Raw genomic sequence first — 22357 nt, 5'->3', positions numbered from 1 at the left:
TTGGTCACAATATAAAGGAGGGTCTGTGTCTGCCTACTCATGCATGAATCCTTATAATTTCTAATGTCTGCTTGTTTGTGGGATTTGGTGCATAAAAGAACCACTGGCATATAATGTTGCATTCTTGTCTGGAATTTCAAAGACATTGGAAATATATGCTTATTTCCAAATGCATGAAATGTACTAATATTGCATTCTTGTTCTCATTTGACCAAGCTCAGAGGAAACTTTTGTCATCTTTATTATTCATACTGCATGTAACATCTCTGGAATGCACAACAGGAAATGTGATTGGATCAATGTATTGAACAATATAGGAAACATTATATATGAAACAAATAACCACAAACGTGAAACTACCTGTGTGTGTGTGTGTGTATATATGTGTGCACATGCATCTGTGAGAGATGATTTTAGTGGTTTTAGAATGTGTGAAATATCATAATTACATACCATGCGGAGACATTAACTTGAAAACACCTGTCAAATAAGTCCTTTGTTTTTGTTTACTTTCCAATTTACAGTAGTAACTCCAAGGACTCCACACCTCTCTTTATCTCATGTTTTATGTTGATTGTTTTTGAATGCACACACTGTGGCACTCTGAATTGGTCATGTTGCGTCTTATCTTAGTTCAGTGAATATGGCGACAGGAGCCACAGAAAGGCAATATATCGTCCTCTGGACAACAACTCAATTTGTCAATCAACCAACAATGCAGTGCATTGTGTCATCACCCAAGCCTAAAGCGTTACCAAGAATAGAATTAATAACATACGATATTAGGTTAAAACTCTCTACATAAACAATGCTTTCAAATTACAGTGATGCAACTTTACTCTGCTCTGGGGCACTTGCATACAATAGACATTCGCTTATAGAGAGAGTAAATAGATTATTTTCCCACGCTTCAAACAGTCCACAGGTAGAGTTGCTTTGTCAGAAGATTATTCACTAGGCCCCACCCTTTCCCTTTAACCCTTTACTCAATTGGGGAACAGTCCATTTGCATTGGTACATGCATGCATTGTTTAGGTACGTTACTACTGCTTGAAAGAAGGCAAACGCGACCTTGAATTTGCTTTGCACTGTCACATCAAAGCTCTATCACAAACTGAATCAAGGTGTTAAAGGAACATTAGGGCCAGGTGTTTTTCATGTCACGTGAAAAGCTCACAAAACAATTGTCTAAGTAAAGATAGCAGTAAGAAAGAGCAACGTGTTATAATATCCACAAAAAATAATGATAATGTCCACTTGCATGATAACTTGTACCAAAATAATATGGATATCTTGCAGTTACAAAATAATATGGGATTGCAAAAAAAAAACATTTTTGTCTTCAGAGTATTGACACTTGACAGTGGGACTGTGAAGAGGGTTAGAGCTCTTCCTTTTCCTCCTCAGGCTGGTTTTCAAAGAAGCTGTCAGCATAGTTCAACATCTGATCCAGAGCACTGAGTATCAGGATATCAGTGTTCTGATTCAGCTCCAGCTCCTGGCTGTAGTTCTTCACTGGCAGAATACCGGACACAGGAATGCCCAGGGATGCACTCAACTCCTGGATCTGAAAGACAGACACACACACACACACACACACCAAATGCAGTGTGGTTGACCACTTACTTTTGTATACATAAATAACAATCTGCTCAAGACGTAAGAGACGTTAAGGATTAGGATTTAAGATTGGCAAGGACAATGAAATAAAACGAGTCAAACGGCTCACCTTCCTTTGTATGTAATGGCTCATATAAACATTCTGTAGATCTTCTGACACTAGGGGGCAGGCCTCGTCCACTTTGGTCATTAACACCAGTTGGGGAATACCTAGGACAAACATGCAGAACAAGACAATGAATATGTCAGGATGTTTAAATATGAGAGAATTCCATACAGAGTTACCCGTTGAAATAGGATACACACTTGGAACACCTTCTTATGGAGTGTTTCTTCATAAGGTGTTCCATATTTCTTTAGAAACAGGAGTTGAAAGCACCTCATATTCATAGAGCATTATGAAACTGTAGAAAAAAAGCTATAAATCACGCAATGCCCCTTATAATCACAATATACAACATTCATGCAAATGATATCCACATCCTCTTGTGCCTTTTTGTTTTATCGTACAGTTTCATAATGCTCTATGACATACTATAAGTATATACAATATAACAGTATGTACAAATATGTCAATTATAAGAAGGTTCATTGATTTGACACTGACTCGTCCCTTTTCAAAACATATCGTCCACCATTCGCTCACCTATCTGATTGGTCTTCTTGCGAATGGCGGCAAACTTCTCCACAATTTTGGCAGACATCAGAGAGACTCTGCAGGCGTCCACCACGTACACTACACAGTGGATCTGATCCTTCAGACTGACATGCTTACGATACCCAGGTACATCTTCACTCAAGGGTGTCATGGGATTAAACTATAAATGACAAACATGGAGGTTGTTTTTTTTGTTGGTTTGTTAGATTTGATCAATGGTGTATTCTCTCCTCCTACTGCTAGTTTGCGTTGTGCCTCCAGACAAGTCTGCATACCTGGTAACGGTCCTGAACATGGCCTTTGTAAATGTTGACTATGTCCTCCATGTCCAAGCCAGCTCCTGACGCCTCCTCCAGTCCCATGGTGTCACACAGGATCAGGGGTATAGGCTCACCACTCTTCCCCGACTTGATGGTGAAGGTACGGAACTAGGGAAAGATAAGACAGTCAGCACGCACCTGGGTGGTTGGCAATAGTGGCATGTGGGTAAAATCCCTGGGGAAGCCAAGCCAGGGGGGAAAAAAAGCCATATTATAACCTATGTGTTGTGATAATTGGGCTGTTTGCTCTATAACCTGTTAGTTCATACGCCTTGACAACGTGATATACAGACCTAAGGCCGAGACAATAAGAAGACACAGCGTCTGAATAAATTCAACCACACCTTCGTTTCATCACAAAACCGGAGCAGTCCTCAATACATATTGCATGTAACAAACAGTTACATGACCTACAGCATGGTCAAGTTAATGTTTCTGACATTTTTGGAGTACTAAACAACTACTGATTTAGAACAACAGAGTTACTTGCAAGTCGCAAAGAAAACAGGCACTGCCTCCACTATTCCAGCACCATTTTGACTTAAACATTTTAACAATCTAATCACCTATGTTTAGTCTAACACAGTGACAACTAAAAGATAACAAAAAACGATTTTGTCCAATCAACATAAGCTAAATATGATGTGGATGTCCAGCATAGCCTAGTGATGTGTGTGTGTACGTGCAAGTAGAAAAAACACGTTGACTTACCCTACTTGTAGAGAAACGCCAATACCATCCTCCCCTTTCATGTTGCCTAAATGGTCTATGACTCATACAGTACACACTCTGTTTTTTGTTGTACTAGGCTACCTGGCTAAAATGCTTGCTACCTAACCTAACTTTCTTTCATGGGCAACGATGTGCCAGGCCAGCTAGTTAACATCATTAGCCTACTACTACATTTAGGTACATATTGAACTTCCATCCTCTCAGGCCAGTGACACAATGTCTGAATTTATGGTTGGATCAGAATCACCGATATAATCATTGGCCAGTACAGAGAATGATGTAAAGCCACAAGTCCAAATCCCTATCTCCGCCCATGGCTAATTTAGGAAAGGGACCATTTTAGCTAGCTCTGATGCTTTCTCTGGTGAAAAACATTCTGCCTCTTGCGAAGTGAAGGAAATGTATTAAACACTGAGAGATGAAAGACACAGTATTTTGATTATTTTTTTCCTTGGTCAATTTTTGGGGGAAGCCTGGCTTCCCTTGGCATCCATTAATACATGCCAATGGCACGGGACCAACACACACATGCATAATCAACACACACGTACACAATCAACACACACATTAGATGTGGTACCTGGTCAAACTGACATAAGAAAGCACCCACCCATGCACACATACACATATTACCTGGGTGGTCAGGCTGGTGCCTGCGCTGCCACAGATGGCCTGACTGGTCATGTTTCCTCTGAAGATAGAGTTGACAGAGTTGAAGAAGCTGGACTTGCCAGCCCCAACAGGACCCACGAGGAGAACCCGGGCCTGACTCACTGACTTGACATCAGGCTTATAGTTCTTGATTTTCTCCTTCAACTGCCGTTTCCTCCTGGAAAGTCAGAAAGGTGCAGGGATAGTTAAGCACAATGTAATGTAATGTGTGTGTGTTTGTGTGTGTGTGTGTGTGTGTGTGTGTGTGTGTGTGTGTGTGTGTGTTTACAGTTATGCTTAAAGTTAGCATTACATACTCAGAGGTCCACTGCATGTTTCTCCAAGTCTTTGTCAAACAACCTCCCAATTCTGAATGGGGAGAAATTAGTTTGAATGATATTTTACAAAGGTAGGATTATTTAAATGTTTTGGGCATAGTAAGTTCAGAAAATGTCCAGAATATATCTGCAGTAATAGTGGAATGATAGTGTTTCACAAAGAGATTTGTTTTGAATGCAGCCTAGTGCTAGGTGAATTGCAACAGCACTAGGCTTCATTCAAAACAAATCTCCCCCTTCTCTGCATCCCATTTCCCGTAACATGGCGGAGACTCGCGCTTGAGCCTTTAACCTTCGGTTTTGGTCCACCAGATTTAAACTTCTGTAAAAACGATATTTGTTGTTATTGAAAATATATTTCACAGTGATTTAGATTATTAGTACAATTATTCCCTACACTATTCAGTGCTTGATTTCTCTCATAAAGTGAAATGGTGTAGAACAGTGAACAGTGTAGAATTTTAGCAACCAGGAAATGTTAGAGCGGTTTCCACTAGATAACACAGCCACAAAGTCAGAACAGCCTTCCCATTTTGACAACAGATGCTGCTCCGGTGGGAGAAATCAATAGGAGAATATCACAGCCAATCACAACACTGGTGGGTAAGGAATACTGTAAAGCACTATAATTCCACTATCACTATATTCTGAATTTTCTTTTAAATTACAATGCAAAAACAAAAATAGATTGTGCAGCACCTTTAAAACATATAATGTTTGTTATTACAACAACCGTAGACATGTAGGCGTGACATTGTTTCAAAATGTAAAACAAGATTGTGCACTGAAATATCTTCTGCGGTAAGGAGCCACCATACTCCTAAGTAGGTATGTAAATATCACTCACCCTCCACTCTGTAAACCTCACATTCAGTCAGCTGCAAGTCGTCGCCATGCATATGTGCTGCCTCAAAGTTATAGCTGTTCCCTGCGTTATATTGGACTGTAGCTGTGTCATTGAACAGAAATACCAAGGCACCAAAATTCGGGCCAGTGTTTTCATCTGTGAAACCATACTGGCCATTGGCACTAGACACACGCAGTGGATTTTTTCTTTCGTCATTGATGCTGTAGAGGAAGGCTTTGTCGTCATTAATAGGCTGCCCATTCTGAGTGTAGTCTTTGCTGGTGTAGGCTCCGAACAGGAAGCCAGCCTTGTTGTAGGCAGCGACTAAAGTGGGTCCCTGGCTGTTGCAGCGTGCGTGAAAGGCAGCTGCCGTGTAGCCTTGGACACTGGCTTTGTACAGCAGACTGAGTCGGACATGGCCGAACAGAGAAAGCAGTTTCTTCTCCTGATCACCTGATAGACTGGATGTTACCACACTCATGATGACACCTAGGAGGTTTGGTAGGAAAGACTCCTGATAGGAAAGACAAATAAATCACGTGCCAGGTTAAAAGAAAAACATCAAAATCCTAAGTCTGGTTCTGCTGATACCTTTCTTGGCCATGTGGCTTGACCATACATACAGGACAACAGAGGCTTTCCTGTATGGTCAAGCCACATGGTCAAGAAAGGCGACAGCAGAACCAGACTTAAAGATGTTGGTGTGACATTGTTTCAAAATATTAAACAAATGTATTTCTTCACATTATGTGTGGTTAGGAGCCATCATACTCCTTAGTAGGTTGGAAAATGTCGCCACTCTGCACACCTACTTAATTAGCAAGGCTTCATGGCAAGCTTGAGGTGTGTTCCAGCTATTACTTTCTGTTCCAGGTTGTACTTTCCAAGATGTCTTATAGACATCTCAGAAAGTACGAGCTGGAAACGAAAGTATAACAGATTTGTACTTTCAAGTACAAGATGGACCCGAAAGTAAAAGCTGGAACCAACGTCAAGCTTGCCATGTGGCCTTGCTAATTAAATCAAAGCTACCAAATGGTTAAAGGGGTATTTGTTATATTATTTAAATCTGTTCAATGGACAGTTCAACATCCCCACTTATTCTAAAATCATATAACTTAGAAATGCCTCATGAGCGCAGTACAGCTGTCGTAATCCATCATAACCCATAAAGTTGTTTCAATGTTTGCAAACAATACCTTTGTAAACAAACAATATATCGTTTCAAAGCACTATTTTAATATAACTTTTATCTCATGGTCTACCCTCCATAGCTTTATCCAAGAATGTACATTCTCCAGCCTTGTCCTTCAGCTTTATAGCAAAAAAAGGCGGACCACCATTTGACTGAAAAATGTCAGCTAGCTAGCTATATGTTTAACAGTACAACAGGCACACTACGCAATTAACACACAGAAGGGAATCAGGTCCCTGACCAACTTACCTGCAAATTATTCAGATGGACTGTATGTCTCTCCGTTTAGGCAACCAACCAGAGTAAAAACATTCTGTCCTTGTCTTATGAAAAGGAGGCTGTCTACATTTCAGGGACTTTCCAAAAGAGGAAGAAACGGTGCAGGAATTCCCACATGCATAAACGCCCCGAATTACGGGCTGCAGTTGCACACGATTGGGAGTCCTCTGGAGTCTTAAGTTTCACTTTCACTTTTATAAATTCAACTTCTAAAGCTAAAACACCCTGAAAACTGCCAGTAGCCAAGCAGCGCCTGCTGTCCCAGCAGTGTGTTCAGGGACCACCTTGAGTGGTGGCCTTTTCCAATTCAACATGTTGATTATTGTCCCCTCCAGTCCGTATCTACCCAGTCCCCAGAGTGTGTGGCGGGCCGGTGAAAAATATTGAGGGGTTGCTGATATTGAAGTTGCACAGACCCATGACCGTCAGAAAGCCTCTATACCAACCCCATCTAAGATGCCAATGAGCTTTAAGAAGGCCTGATTCGAGGCATGTGCGTGTCCCTGAAAATCTGTGGGCAGATACTCGGCAATGGGACAGACAACGGGCAGAAGAGAAACACAGCTAGCTAGCTCTTTTGGTTTTTGTCGGATTGGATTTGCAATTTGTAGAAAGCAGTTTACAGATGCCCAAAAAATGTAATAGAGCACGACTTTATAGTGCGATGAGTGACAGCACTGTTTTTCATTTACCTTGATTTTTCAATACAGAACACTGGAACAAATATAGTATTAACAGCTCAGTAATATTAATATTGTGTAAATTACCACCTGCGCTTGTTTAACATTAATTTATAATAATAATAATAATACATGCCATTTAGAAAATGCTTTTATCTGAAACTAATGTATGGGTGCAGAATAAGCTGAAAGACTTTAAAATGTGTCAATTTCAAAACGCTTTGGGGCTGTGGTGGATGGCAGAATGGAAGTTACATTGTGTGCTTGTTTTTTGTTGTTCTTTGAATAACTCATCAGTCATTGGCAAGGACTGTTTATCATTGTGTTTGAAAACAGGGCAGTTTGGCAGAGAGTTGCACATTCAGGAACACAGAGCAGTTGTAACATACTGTCACCTACTGGGCACAGAAGGCAAACATCCTAGAGAACTAAATGGAAGTAATCGTACAACGTTTCAGAACACCAGGTTTGGTACGTCTTGGGTATTTTACTGAAAAAGCTTTGAGGACAGAGGATATAACAAAGGTAATATACGAGCCACATGCATTTCTATTGATAGCCATTTTCATTTGGACGCAGAGGATGCATTAGCAGTTGTGAACTACGGTGCCTTCAGAAAGTATTCATACCCCTTAGCTTATTCCATATTTAGTTTTGTTACAGCCTGAATAAAAAAAAAAAAATCTCACCCATCTACATACAATACCCCGTAATGTCAAAGTGAAAACATGTTTTTACAAATGTTTGCAAATGTATTGAAAATGAAATACTGATATATTTGGGGAATGAAAACCAAGTGTGCAGGGAACAAGACAAAACAAATGGATACATGAAAAATGGAGCAGCCGGTGATGTCAACCGCTGAACGCCGCCCGAACAAGGAGAGGACGGAAGTCGTGACAGCCATAGATTTTCTATTAATTACCAAAATTAAATAAGATTCCTCTTCTTAGGCTCTGCAAGCCTAAATCAAGTACTCCAGCTCATATGGGCCTATTGCTCACTTGAGATACGTTCAAGTAACAAACATATCCTACTGATATAAATGTATGATGTACGCGAAAGACTTGCACAGTTAGGATTAGATACAAAGAGTGGTCCAAAAAGAGCCTGTCATAATTCCAATCAGTGAACGTGGATTGCAATATATAGCTCTACTGCCATGGTGCCAGATGGTTTGCCTTTAAGTCACTTCAAAAGTGTTTATTAGACAACAAAAGGTAATTAACTCTCATTAACACAGTTAATGCCCCGTGGGTGAGGGTATGGAGCATGAGAAGTTGGATAGTTTCTGTAAGCTAACAGATGTTGACATTTCCTAAAATATATTTACAGTTCACTTTGGTGGGGATGCTGTTGTGGAAGTGTGTGCATGTTTATGTGTACGTGGGCATACGTAAAGTGTTACATCCACAAAAGAGAACAACTGGTGTTAATGTATCTCTACAAATAACATTTTATTCCAGATCTTCAAGGTAAATCAACAAATGCCCATTCAAAGATGGCCACTCCTGTATGACCCATTTCTAGTCTAGAAAAGGTCAACTGCTTTGTGATAAATGGCTTTGAGACAAATAGGTTTTTCACAGGCAGGAAACTGCATGATACCAGACCCTCTGTCATCTAATAGCCGGTGAGTTATGTCCGCTTTGCTTAAACGTAGTGGTAGTGGCAGTGTCTGATTTACCTTTCACTTAACCTTCAGAGTGGCAGTCAATAGGTTCAATGTACCAACCAGCTTTGGTCACAATATAAAGGAGGGTCTGTGTCTGCCTACTCATGCATGAATCCTTATAATTTCTAATGTCTGCTTGTTTGTGGGATTTGGTGCATAAAAGAACCACTGACATATAATGTTGCATTCTTGTCTGGAATTTCAAAGACATTGGAAATATATGCTTATTTCCAAATGCATGAAATGTACTAATATTGCATTCTTGTTCTCATTTGACCAAGCTCAGAGGAAACTTTTGTCATCTTTATTATCCATACTGCATGTAACATCTCTGGAATGCACAACAGGAAATGTGATTGGATCAATGTAGGGCCAGGTGTTTTTCATGTCACGTGAAAAGCTCACAAAACAATTGTCTAAGTAAAGATAGCAGTAAGAAAGAGCAACGTGTTATAATATCCACAAAAAATAATGATAATGTCCACTTGCATGATAACATGTACCAAAATAATATGGATATCTTGCACAGTTACAAAATAATATGGGATTGCAAAAAAAAAACATTTTTGTCTTCAGAGTATTGACACTTGACAGTGGGACTGTGAAGAGGGTTAGAGCTCTTCCTTTTCCTCCTCAGGCTGGTTTTCAAAGAAGCTGTCAGCATAGTTCAACATCTGATCCAGAGCACTGAGTATCAGGATATCAGTGTTCTGATTCAGCTCCAGCTCCTGGCTGTAGTTCTTCACTGGCAGAATACCGGACACAGGAATGCCCAGGGATGCACTCAACTCCTGGATCTGAAAGACAGACACACACACACACACACCAAATGCAGTGTGGTTGACCACTTACTTTTGTATACAGTGCCTTGCAAAAGTATTCGGCCCCCTTGAACTTTGCGACCTTTTGCCACATTTCAGGCTTCAAAAATAAATATATAAAACTGTATTTTTTTGTGAAGAATCAACAACAATTGGGACACAATCATGAAGTGGAACGACATTTATTGGATATTTCAAACTTTTTTAACAAATCAAAAACTGAAAAATTGGGCGTGCAAAATTATTCAGCCCCTTCACTTTCAGTGCAGCAAACTCTCTCCAGAAGTTCAGTGAGTATCTCTGAATGATCCAATGTTGACCTAAATGACTAATGATGATAAATACAATCCACCTGTGTGTAATCAAGTCTCCGTATAAATGCACCTGCACTGTGATAGTCTCAGAGGTCCGTTAAAAGCGCAGAGAGCATCATGAAGAACAAGGAACACACCAGGCAGGTCCGAGATACTGTTGTGAAGAAGTTTAAAGCCGGATTTGGATACAAAAATATTTCCCAAGCTTTAAACATCCCAAGGAGCACTGTGCAAGCGATAATATTGAAATGGAAGGAGTATCAGACCACTGCAAATCTACCAAGACCTGGCCGTCCCTCTAAACTTTCAGCTCATACAAGGAGAAGACTGATCAGAGATGCAGCCAAGAGGCCCATGATCACTCTGGATGAACTGCAGAGATCTACAGCTGAGGTGGGAGACTCTGTCCATAGAACAACAATCAGTCACAAATCTGGCCTTTATGGAAGAGTGGCAAGAAGAAAGCCATTTCTTAAAGATATCCATAAAAAGTGTTGTTTAAAGTTTGCCACAAGCCACCTGGGAGACACACCAAACATGTGGAAGAAGGTGCTCTGGTCAGATGAAACCAAAATGGAACTTTTTGGCAACAATTCAAAACGTTATGTTTGGCGTAAAAGCAACACAGCTGAACACACCATCCCCACTGTCAAACATGGTGGTGGCAGCATCATGGTTTGGGCCTGCTTTTCTTCAGCAGGGACAGGGAAGATGGTTAAAATTGATGGGAAGATGGATGGAGCCAAATACAGGACCATTCTGGAAGAAAACCCGATAGAGTCTGCAAAAGACCTGAGACTGGGACGGAGATTTGTCTTCCAACAAGACAATGACCCAAAACATAAAGCAAAATCTACAATGGAATGGTTGAAAAATAAACATATCCAGGTGTTAGAATGGCCAAGTCAAAGTCCAGACCTGAATCCAATCGAGAATCTGTGGAAAGAACTGAAAACTGCTGTTCACAAATGCTCTCCATCCAACCTCACTGAGCTCGAGCTGTTTTGCAAGGAGGAATGGGAAAAAAATTCAGTCTCTCGATGTGCAAAACTGATAGAGACATACCCCAAGCGACTTACAGCTGTAATCGCAGCAAAAGGTGGCGCTACAAAGTATTAACTTAAGGGGGCTGAATAATTTTGCACGCCCAATTTTTCAGTTTTTGATTTGTTAAAAAAGTTTGAAATATCCAATAAATGTCGTTCCACTTCATGATTGTGTCCCACTTGTTGTTGATTCTTCACAAAAAAATACAGTTTTATATCTTTATGTTTGAAGCCTGAAATGTGGCAAAAGGTCGCAAAGTTCAAGGGGGCCGAATACTTTCGCAAGGCACTGTACATAAATAACAATCTGCTCAAGACGTAAGAGACGTTAAGGATTATGATTTAAGATTGGCAAGGACAATGAAATAAAACGAGTCAAACGGCTCACCTTCCTTTGTATGTAATGGCTCATATAAACATTCTGTAGATCTTCTGACACTAGGGGGCAGGCCTCGTCCACTTTGGTCATTAACACCAGTTGGGGAATACCTAGGACAAACATGCAGAACAAGACAATGAATATGTCAGGATGTTTAAATATGAGAGAATTCCATACAGAGTTACCCGTTGAAATAGGATACACACTTGGAACACCTTCTTATGGAGTGTTTCTTCATAAGGTGTTCCATATTTCTTTAGAAACAGGAGTTGAAAGCACCTCATATTCATAGAGCATTATGAAACTGTAGAAAAAAAGCTATAAATCACACAATGCCCCTTATAATCACAATATACAACATTCATGCAAATGATATCCACATCCTCTTGTGCCTTTTTGTTTTATCATACAGTTTCATAATGCTCTATGACATACTATAAGTAAATACAATATAACAGTATGTACAAATATGTAAATTATAAGAAGGTTCATTGATTTGACACTGACTCGTCCCTTTTCAAAACATATCGTCCACCATTCGCTCACCTATCTGATTGGTCTTCTTGCGAATGGCGGCAAACTTCTCCACAATTTTGGCAGACATCAGAGAGACTCTGCAGGCGTCCACCACGTACACTACACAGTGGATCTGATCCTTCAGACTGACATGCTTACGATACCCAGGTACATCTTCACTCAAGGGTGTCATGGGATTAAACTATAAATGACAAACATGGAGGTTGTTTTTTTTGTTGGTTTGTTAGATTTGATCAATGGTGTATTCTCTCCTCCTACTGCTAGTTTGCGTTGTGCCTCCAGACAAGTCTGCATACCTGGTAACGGTCCTGAACATGGCCTTTGTAAATGTTGACTATGTCCTCCATGTCCAAGCCAGCTCCTGACGCCTCCTCCAGTCCCATGGTGTCACACAGGATCAGGGGTATAGGCTCACCACTCTTCCCCGACTTGATGGTGAAGGTACGGAACTAGGGAAAGATAAGACAGTCAGCACGCACCTGGGTGGTTGGCAATAGTGGCATGTGGGTAAAATCCCTGGGGAAGCCAAGCCAGGGGGGAAAAAAAGCCATATTATAACCTATGTGTTGTGATAATTGGGCTGTTTGCTCTATAACCTGTTAGTTCATACGCCTTGACAACGTGATATACAGACCTAAGGCCGAGACAATAAGAAGACAGTGTCTGAATAAATTCAACCACACCTTCGTTTCATCACAAAACCGGAGCAGTCCTCAATACATATTGCATGTAACAAACAGTTACATGACCCACAGCATGGTCAAGTTAATGTTTCTGACATTTTTGGAGTACTAAACAACTACTGATTTAGAACAACAGAGTTACTTGCAAGTCGCAAAGAAAACAGGCACTGCCTCCACTATTCCAGCACCATTTTGACTTAAACATTTTAACAATCTAATCACCTATGTTTAGTCTAACACAGTGACAACTAAAAGATAACAAAAAACGATTTTGTCCAATCAACATAAGCTAAATATGATGTGGATGTCCAGCATAGCCTAGTGATTTGTGTGTGTGTACGTGCAAGTAGAAAAAACACGTTGACTTACCCTACTTGTAGAGAAACGCCAATACCATCCTCCCCTTTCATGTTGCCTAAATGGTCTATGACTCATACAGTACACACACTGTTTTTTGTTGTACTAGGCTACCTGGCTAAAATGCTTGTTACCTAACCTAACTTCCTTTCATGGGCAACGATGTGCCAGGCCAGCTAGTTAACATCATTAGCCTACTACTACATTTAGGTACATATTGAACTTCCATCCTCTCAGGCCAGTGACACAATGTCTGAATTTATGGTTGGATCAGAATCACCGATATAATCATTGGCCAGTAGAGAGAATGATGTAAAGCCACAAGTCCAAATCCCTATCTCCACCCATGGCTAATTTAGGAAAGGGACAATTTTAGTTAGCTCTGATGCTTTCTCTGGTGAAAAACATTCTGCCTCTTGCGAAGTGAAGGAAATGTATTAAACACTGAGAGATGAAAGACACAGTATTTTGATTATTTTTTTCCTTGGTCAATTTTTGGGGGAAGCCTGGCTTCCCTTGGCATCCATTAATACATGCCAATGGCACGGGACCAACACACACATGCATAATCAACACACACATTAGATGTGGTACCTGGTCAAACTGACATAAGAAAGCACCCACCCATGCACACATACACATATTACCTGGGTGGTCAGGCTGGTGCCTGCGCTGCCACAGATGGCCTGACTGGTCATGTTTCCTCTGAAGATAGAGTTGACAGAGTTGAAGAAGCTGGACTTGCCAGCCCCAACAGGACCCACGAGGAGAACCCGGGCCTGACTCACTGACTTGACATCAGGCTTATAGTTCTTGATTTTCTCCTTCAACTGCCATTTCCTCCTGGAAAGTCAGAAAGGTGCAGGGATAGTTAAGCACAATGTAATGTAATGTGTGTGTGTTTGTGTGTTTACAGTTATGCTTAAAGTTAGCATTACATACTCAGAGGTCCACTGCATGTTTCTCCAAGTCTTTGTCAAACAACCTCCCAATTCTGAATGGGGAGAAATTAGTGTGAATGATCTTTTACAAAGGTAGGATTATTTAAATGTTTTGGGCATAGTAAGTTCAGAAAATGTCCAGAATATATCTGCAGTAATAGTGGAATGATAGTGTTTCACAAAGAGATTTGTTTTGAATGCAGCCTAGTGCTAGGTGAATTGCAACAGCACTAGGCTTCATTCAAAACAAATCTCCCCCTTCTCCGCATCCCATTTCCCGTAACATGGCGGAGACTCGCGCTTGAGCCTTTAACCTTCGGTTTTGGTCCACCAGATTTAAACTTCTGTAAAAACGATATTTGTTGTTATTGAAAATATATTTCACAGTGATTTAGATTATGAGTACAATTATTCCCTACACTATTCAGTGCTTGATTTCTCTCATAAAGTGAAATGGAGCGAACAGTGTAGAATTTTAGCAACCAGGAAATGTTAGAGCGGTTTCCACTAGATAACACAGCCACAAAGTCAGAACAGCCTTCCCATTTTGACAACAGATGCTGCTCCGGTGGGAGAAATCAATAGGAGAATATCACAGCCAATCACAACACTGGTGGGTAAGGAATACTGTAAAGCACTATAATTCCACTATTACTATATTCTGAATTTTCTTTTAAATTACAATGCAAAAACAAAAATAGATTGTGCAGCACCTTTAAAACATATAATGTTTGTTATTACAACAACCGTAGACATGTAGGCGTGACATTGTTTCAAAATGTAAAACAAGATTGTGCACTGAAATATCTTCTGCGGTAAGGAGCCACCATACTCCTAAGTAGGTTTGTAAATATCACTCACCCTCCACTCTGTAAACCTCACATTCAGTCAGCTGCAAGTCGTCGCCATGCATATGTGCTGCCTCAAAGTTATAGCTGTTCCCTGCGTTATATTGGACTGTAGCTGTGTCATTGAACAGAAACACCAAGGCACCAAAATTCGGGCCAGTGTTTTCATCTGTGAAACCATACTGGCCATTGGCACTAGACACACGCAGTGGATTTTTTCTTTCGTCATTGATGCTGTAGAGGAAGGCTTTGTCGTCATTAATAGGCTGCCCATTCTGAGTGTAGTCTTTGCTGGTGTAGGCTCCGAACAGGAAGCCAGCCTTGTTGTAGGCAGCGACTAAAGTGGGTCCCTGGCTGTTGCAGCGTGCGTGAAAGGCAGCTGCCGTGTAGCCTTGGACACTGGCTTTGTACAGCAGACTGAGTCGGACATGGCCGAACAGAGAAAGCAGTTTCTTCTCCTGATCACCTGATAGACTGGATGTTACCACACTCATGATGACACCTAGGAGGTTTGGTAGGAAAGACTCCTGATAGGAAAGACAAATAAATCACGTGCCAGGTTAAAAGAAAAACAACAAAATCCTAAGTCTGGTTCTGCTGATACCTTTCTTGGCCATGTGGCTTGACCATACATACAGGACAACAGAGGCTTTCCTGTATGGTCAAGCCACTTCAAGAAAGGCGACAGCAGAACCAGACTTAAAGATGTTGGTGTGACATTGTTTCAAAATATTAAACAAATGTATTTCTTCACATTATGTGTGGTTAGGAGCCATCATACTCCTTAGTAGGTTGGAAAATGTCGCCACTCTGCACACCTACTTAATTAGCAAGGCTTCATGGCAAGCTTGAGGTGTGTTCCAGCTATTACTTTCTGTTCAAGGTTGTACTTTCCAAGATGTCTTATAGACATCTCAGAAAGTACGAGCTGGAAACGAAAGTATAACAGATTTGTACTTTCAAGTACAAGATGGACCCGAAAGTAAAAGCTGGAACCAACGTCAAGCTTGCCATGTGGCCTTGCTAATTAAATCAAAGCTACCAAATGGTTAAAGGGGTATTTGTTATATTATTTAAATCTGTTCAATGGACAGTTCAACATACCCACTTATTCTAAAATCATATAACTTAGAAATGCCTCATGAGCGCAGTACAGCTGTCGTAATCCATCATAACCCATAAAGTTGTTTCAATGTTTGCAAACAATACCTTTGTAAACAAACAATATATCGTTTCAAAGCACTATTTTAATATAACTTTTATCTCATGGTCTACCCTCCATAGCTTTATTCAAGAATGTACATTCTCCAGCCTTGTCCTTCAGCTTTATAGCAAAAAAAGGCGGACCACCATTTGACTGAAAAATGTCAGCTAGCTAGCTATATGTTTAACAGTACAACAGGCACACTACGCAATTAACATACAGAAGGGAATCAGGTCCCTGACCAACTTACCTGCAAATTATTCAGATGGACTGTATGTCTCTCCGTTTAGGCAACCAACCAGAGTAAAAACATTCTGTCCTTGTCTTATGAAAAGGAGGCTGTCTACATTTCAGGGACTTTCCAAAAGAGGAAGAAACGGTGCAGGAATTCCCACATGCATAAACGCCCCGAATTACGGGCTGCAGTTGCACACGATTGGGAGTCCTCTGGAGTCTTAAATTTCACTTTCACTTTTATAAATTCAACTTCTAAAGCTAAAACACCCTGAAAACTGCCAGTAGCCAAGCAGCGCCTGCTGTCCCAGCAGTGTGTTCAGGGACCACCTTGAGTGGTGGCCTTTTCCAATTCAACATGTTGATTATTGTCCCCTCCAGTCCGTATCTACCCTGTCCCCAGAGTGTGTGGCGGGCCGGTGAAAAATATTGAGGGGTTGCTGATATTGAAGTTGCACAGACCCATGACCGTCAGAAAGCCTCTATACCAACCCCATCTAAGATGCCAATGAGCTTTAAGAAGGCCTGATTCGAGGCATGTGCGTGTCCCTGAAAATCTGTGGGCAGATACTCGGCAATGGGACAGACAACGGGCAGAAGAGAAACACAGCTAGCTAGCTCTTTTGGTTTTTGTCGGATTGGATTTGCAATTTGTAGAAAGCAGTTTACAGATGCCCAAAAAATGTAATAGAGCACGACTTTATAGTGCGATGAGTGACAGCACTGTTTTTCATTTACCTTGATTTTTCAATACAGAACACTGGAACAAATATAGTATTAACAGCTCAGTAATATTAATATTGTGTAAATTACCACCTGCGCTTGTTTAACATTAATTTATAATAATAATAATAATACATGCCATTTAGAAAATGCTTTTATCTGAAACTAATGTATGGGTGCAGAATAAGCTGAAAGACTTTAAAATGTGTCAATTTCAAAACGCTTTGGGGCTGTGGTGGATGGCAGAATGGAAGTTACATTGTGTGCTTGTTTTTTGTTGTTCTTTGAATAACTCATCAGTCATTGGCAAGGACTGTTTATCATTGTGTTTGAAAACAGGGCAGTTTGGCGGAGAGTTGCACATTCAGGAACACAGAGCAGTTGTAACATACTGCCACCTACTGGGCACAGAAGGCAAACATCCTAGAGAACTAAATGGAAGTAATCGTACAACGTTTCAGAACACCAGGTTTGGTACGTATTGGGTATTTTACTGAAAAAGCTTTGAGGACAGAGGATATAACAAAGGTAATATACGAGCCACATGCATTTCTATTGATAGCCATTTTCATTTGGACGCAGAAGATGCATTAGCAGTTGTGAACTACGGTGCCTTCAGAAAGTATTCATACCCCTTAGCTTATTCCATATTTAGTTTTGTTACAGCCTGAATTTAAAAAAAAAAATCTCTCACCCATCTACATACAATACCCCGTAATGTCAAAGTGAAAACATGTTTTTACAAATGTTTGCAAATGTATTGAAAATGAAATACTGATATATTTTCATAAGTATTCATACCCCTGACTCAATGCATATTAGAATCATCTTTGGCAGCGATTACAGCTGTGAGTCTTTCTTGGTAAGTATCTAAGAGCTTTGCACACCTGAATTGTACAATTTTGCACATGATTCTTTTTTTACATTCTTCAAGCTCTGTCAAGTTGATTGTTGATCATTGCTAGACAGCCATTTTAAAGTCTTGCCTTTATTTACCATTGTCTTGGTAAGCAACTCCAGTGTGTATATGGCACTGTATTTTAGGTTACTGTGCTGCTGAAAGGCGAATTTCTGTCCCAGTGTGTCACGGATTCCCCTGGAACTTTCATTGTGGACACCTGGCCCCTAATTCCCACTGATTTTATTTGTATATATGTGCCCAATTGTTCACCATGGTGCTATCCATTATTGTTACGATCTCCGATGGTGCTTGTGAGTACCTGTGCTGTGTGTTTTGGGCCGTCGTGCCCTTGTGGATTGCACAGATGATTACGGGTCTCGTCCTGTGTGATAATCATTGTGTGCTTGTGTTATTTATTCGAGGGACTCCTCGCTCTTTTGTTTGGATTTCAACCCTGTGTTTTGTTACGTGTTTGTTTGGTCTTCGTCCCCGTGGCTTTACACGGCACCCTGTAATTTGGGCTGAATAAAAACCCTATTACGCATTTCTTGGGCCTGTCTCCCGAATCTTTGTTACCAATGTGACAGAATAATCGACCATTGAGGGAGAGCGGGAATTACCCGTCCGGCGACGTTGCGACTGGTCCATCCGGCGTCGACCGCAACTTTGGCAGCTGCAACTGGGTCGTCCGATGTCGCCACACCGGGTCCGTCCGACGACGCAACTTCAGCAGCTACGTCCGATGCAGCCACAACCGGGCCGTGACACCACTGCTACTGGTCCGTCCGACGCTACCGCAACTTTGGCAGTGGAAACTGGGGGGGGGGGGGGGGGGGGGGTACTGTCACGGATTCCCCTGGAACTTTCATTACCTGTGCTGTGTGTTTTGGGCTGTCGTGGCCTTGTGGATTGTGCAGATGATTACGGGTCTCATCGTGCGCTTGTGTTATTTATTCAAGGTACTCCTCGCTCTTTTGTTTGGGTTTCAACTAGAGGTCGACCGATTATGATTTTTCAATGCGATACAGATACCGATTATTGGAGGACCAAAAAAGCCGATACCGATTAATCGTCCATTTAATTTTTTTATATTTTTTTATTTGTAATAATGACATTTACAACAATACTGAATGAACTCTTATTTTACCTTAATATAATACATAAATTTAGCCACAAGTAAATTATGAAACATGTTCAATTTGGTTTAAATAATGCAAAAACAAAGTGTTGGAGAAGAAAGTAAAAGTGCAATATGTGCTATGTAAGAAAGCTAACGTTTAAGTTCCTTGCTCAGAACATGAGAACATATGAAAGCTGGTGGTTCCTTTTAACATGAGTCTTCAATATTCCCAGATAACAAGTTTTAGGTTGTAGTTATTATAGGAATTATAGGACTATTTCCCTCTATACCATTTGTATTTCATTAACCTTTGACTATTGGATGTTCTTATAGGCACTTTAGTATTGCCAGCGTAACAGTATAGCTTCCGTCCCTCTCCTCGCTCCTACCTGGGCTCGAACCAGCAACACAACGACAACAGCCACCATCGAAGCAGCGTTACCCATACAGAGCAAGGGGAACAACTACTAGAAGGCTCAGAGCGAGTGACGCTTGAAACGCTATTAGCGCGCGCTAACTAGCTAGCCATTTCACTTCGGTTACACCAGCCTCATCTCAGGAGTTGATAGGCTTGAAGTCATAAACTGCGCAATGCTTGACGCACAACGAAGAGCTGCTGGCAAAACGCACGAAAGTGCTGTTTGAATTAATGTTTAGGAGCCTGCTTCTGCCTACCACCGCTCAGTCAGATACTTGTATGCTTGTATGCTCAGTCAGATTATATGCAACGCGGGACACGGTAGATAATATCTAGTAATATCATCAACTATGTGTAGTTAACTAGTGATTATGATTGATTGTTTTTTATAAGCTAAGTTTAATGCTAGCTAGCAACTTACCTTGGCTTACTGCATTCGCGTAACAGGCAGGCTCCTTGTGGAGTGCAACGAGAGAGAGCCAGGTCGTTATTGCGTTGGACTCGTTATTGCGTTGGACAATCGTTATTGCGATTGTTATGAAAACTTGAAATCGTCCCTAATTAATCGGCCATTCCGATTAATCGGTCGACCTCTAGTTTCAACCCTGATTTGTTACGTGTTTGTTTGATCTTCATCCCCGAGCCTTTACACGGCACACCGTAATTTGGGCTGAATAAAAACCATATTACGCATTTCTGTGCCTGTCTCCCGAATCTTTGCAACCAACGTGACACAGTGTCTGTTGTAAAGCAGACTGAACCAGATTTTCCTCTTCGATTTAGCCTGTGCTTAGCTCTATTGTTATTTTTTTGTCCTAATAAAACCTCCCGAGTCCTTGCCGATGACAAGCATACCCATAACATGATGCAGCCACCATCATGCTTGAAAATATGAAGAGTGGTACTCATTGATGTGTTGTGTGGGATTTTCCCCAAACATAACGCTTTGTGTTCAGGACATAAAGTTAATTTCCTTGTCATGCTTTTTACAGTTTTACTTTAGTGCCTTATTGCAAACAGGATGCATGTTTTGGAATATTTGTATTCTGTACAAGCTTCCTTCTTTTCACTCTGTCATTTAGGTTAGTATTGTGGAGTAACTACAATGTTGTTGATCCATCCTCAGTTTTCACCAATCACAGCGATGAAACTCTATAACGTTTAAACATCACCATTGGCCTCATGGTGAAAACCCTGAGCAGTTTTCTTCCTCTTCGGTTGTAACTGGGTGTATTGATACACCATACAAAGTGTAAATAATAACTTCACCATGCTCAAATGGATATTCAATGTTTGCTTTTTTTTTTTTTTTTTTACCCATCTACCAATAGGTGCCCTTCTTTGCGAGGCATTGTAAAACCTCCCTCGTCTTTGTGGTTGACTCTGTGTTTGAAGTTCACTGCACGACTTAGGGACCTTATAATTGAATGTGTGGTGAACAGAGGTAGTCATTTAAAAAATCATGTTAAACACTACTATTATTGCACACAGAGTGAGTCCATGCAACTTATCATGTGAATTGTTGACACCAGAAAGCTTTACATATTTCATGAATTTGTCAAAATTTCAACAACAACAAAAAAGGGGGGGTATTGTGTGTAGGCCAGTGACACAAAATCTCAATTTAAGACATTTTAAATTGAGGCTATAACACAACAAAATGTGGAAAAATTCAAGGAGTGTGAATACTTTCCGGCTCTGTATATTAGGATGAGCTGTGTCTAAAATACAATACATACTGTACATATTGAGTAAGAAACAATATGTAAACAGTATATGAAGTGACCAGTGAATGTGAATGTAGTTTTGTGAATGTAGTTGTACGCTATATGGCTATATTAACAACCCATACAATATCAAACAGGAAAAGCTGAAGCTGGACCTAAAGTCTCTGCAGGACAAGCTGAATATATTATGGAGTGTGAGGAAATATAAGCATATTGTTCAACACACAAAGGTAAGTGTATTGTAAATTGAAGACCAAAAATAAAATTTAAATATAGTCCTTTATCTGAAATAAATTGAATATTTTTTCTTTGCGCTTTTAAAATTTGTGTTTTCTATTAATTGTTCTAAAATGTTCTATGTATTCTTCTAGTTTTCTACCTTTCTACCAAAATCATGATATTTCCAGTCCCAACCAGGTATGTGTTGTTAATTAAGATGCTTAAATGGCATAGACACAATTGGTGGACACTGAGAGGCAGATAAAGTTGGAATTTGAGAAGCTCCACCAGTTTCTGAGAGATGAAGAGAAGGCCAGACTAGGTGAACTGAGAAAGGAAGAGGAGCAGAAGAAAGATACTATGACCACAGAAATGAAGATCGTTCACGACCAAATCTCACCTCTTACAAAGAGTATCACTAATTTGGAACAAGAGCTAAAGAAGCAGGATTTGCACTTTCTGAAGGTATGTACACAGTAATCCCAAACCTAGACTACAAACATTGCATGTGGCATCTGTTAGTTAGGAAAACAGACATGCAATGCTTTCAATTCAGTTTAAGGGTAAGGATTAGATAATCTTATCACCACAACAATATGCAGTGCAATCAGTATGATTGTGGATAACCATTCCCCCCAAAGAGCTGGTGCTGATTAGAATAGAGGGACATTGCTGCAGCTGTTGAGATAGGATCCATTATGATGATGGCTTCAGATTTGTTTTCTTGTCTAAGGTATCGGTTGTTATCTCCATAGGATATTCCAGTGTGTTCTTGACTATATTCTAGCATAATATCATTACAATTGTGTTTTTTTCTTATCATTCCTAGAGCTACAAAAGCATCCAAATGAGGTATGTCCAACGTATTTTATTTCCCAAATATTTTACAG

At 40.5% G+C, this 22357-nt stretch overlaps 2 protein-coding genes and 1 long non-coding RNA gene across 3 annotated transcripts; 1 reads left to right on the top strand and 2 right to left on the bottom strand.

Annotated features, from left to right (window-relative positions):
- Nucleotides 1-224: 224 nt before the first annotated feature.
- LOC149970251 (interferon-induced protein 44-like) lies at nt 225-7257 on the bottom strand. Its single transcript, XM_021560396.3, has 8 exons — nt 6611-7257; nt 5167-5680; nt 4299-4350; nt 3964-4159; nt 2554-2706; nt 2267-2438; nt 1730-1830; nt 225-1567 (listed from the first exon to the last, which is right to left on the bottom strand). Exons 2-8 carry the CDS (start codon nt 5645-5647, stop codon nt 1382-1384), a joined length of 1341 nt encoding a protein of 446 aa, XP_021416071.3. The 5' UTR covers nt 5648-5680; nt 6611-7257; the 3' UTR covers nt 225-1381.
- Nucleotides 7258-9284: 2027 nt separating this feature from the next.
- LOC110488243 (interferon-induced protein 44-like) lies at nt 9285-17019 on the bottom strand. Its single transcript, XM_090228007.1, has 8 exons — nt 16376-17019; nt 14935-15448; nt 14075-14126; nt 13780-13975; nt 12389-12541; nt 12102-12273; nt 11565-11665; nt 9285-9792 (listed from the first exon to the last, which is right to left on the bottom strand). The coding sequence occupies exons 2-8, from the start codon at nt 15413-15415 to the stop codon at nt 9607-9609; spliced, it is 1341 nt and encodes a 446-aa protein (XP_090084133.1). The 5' UTR covers nt 15416-15448; nt 16376-17019; the 3' UTR covers nt 9285-9606.
- Nucleotides 17020-17512: 493 nt separating this feature from the next.
- Nucleotides 17513-21738, top strand: LOC149970250 (uncharacterized). Its single transcript, XR_016493604.1, has 3 exons — nt 17513-17610; nt 21386-21478; nt 21620-21738. It is a non-coding gene; the product is annotated as an uncharacterized LOC149970250 (long non-coding RNA).
- Nucleotides 21739-22357: the final 619 nt, after the last annotated feature.

The sequence above is a fragment of the Oncorhynchus mykiss genome, chromosome 30, assembly GCF_057628025.1.
Source record: "Oncorhynchus mykiss isolate SJ-2025 chromosome 30, ASM5762802v1, whole genome shotgun sequence".
NCBI classification, from domain to species: domain Eukaryota; kingdom Metazoa; phylum Chordata; class Actinopteri; order Salmoniformes; family Salmonidae; genus Oncorhynchus; species Oncorhynchus mykiss.
This window is presented reverse-complemented; position numbering and strand designations above follow the sequence as displayed.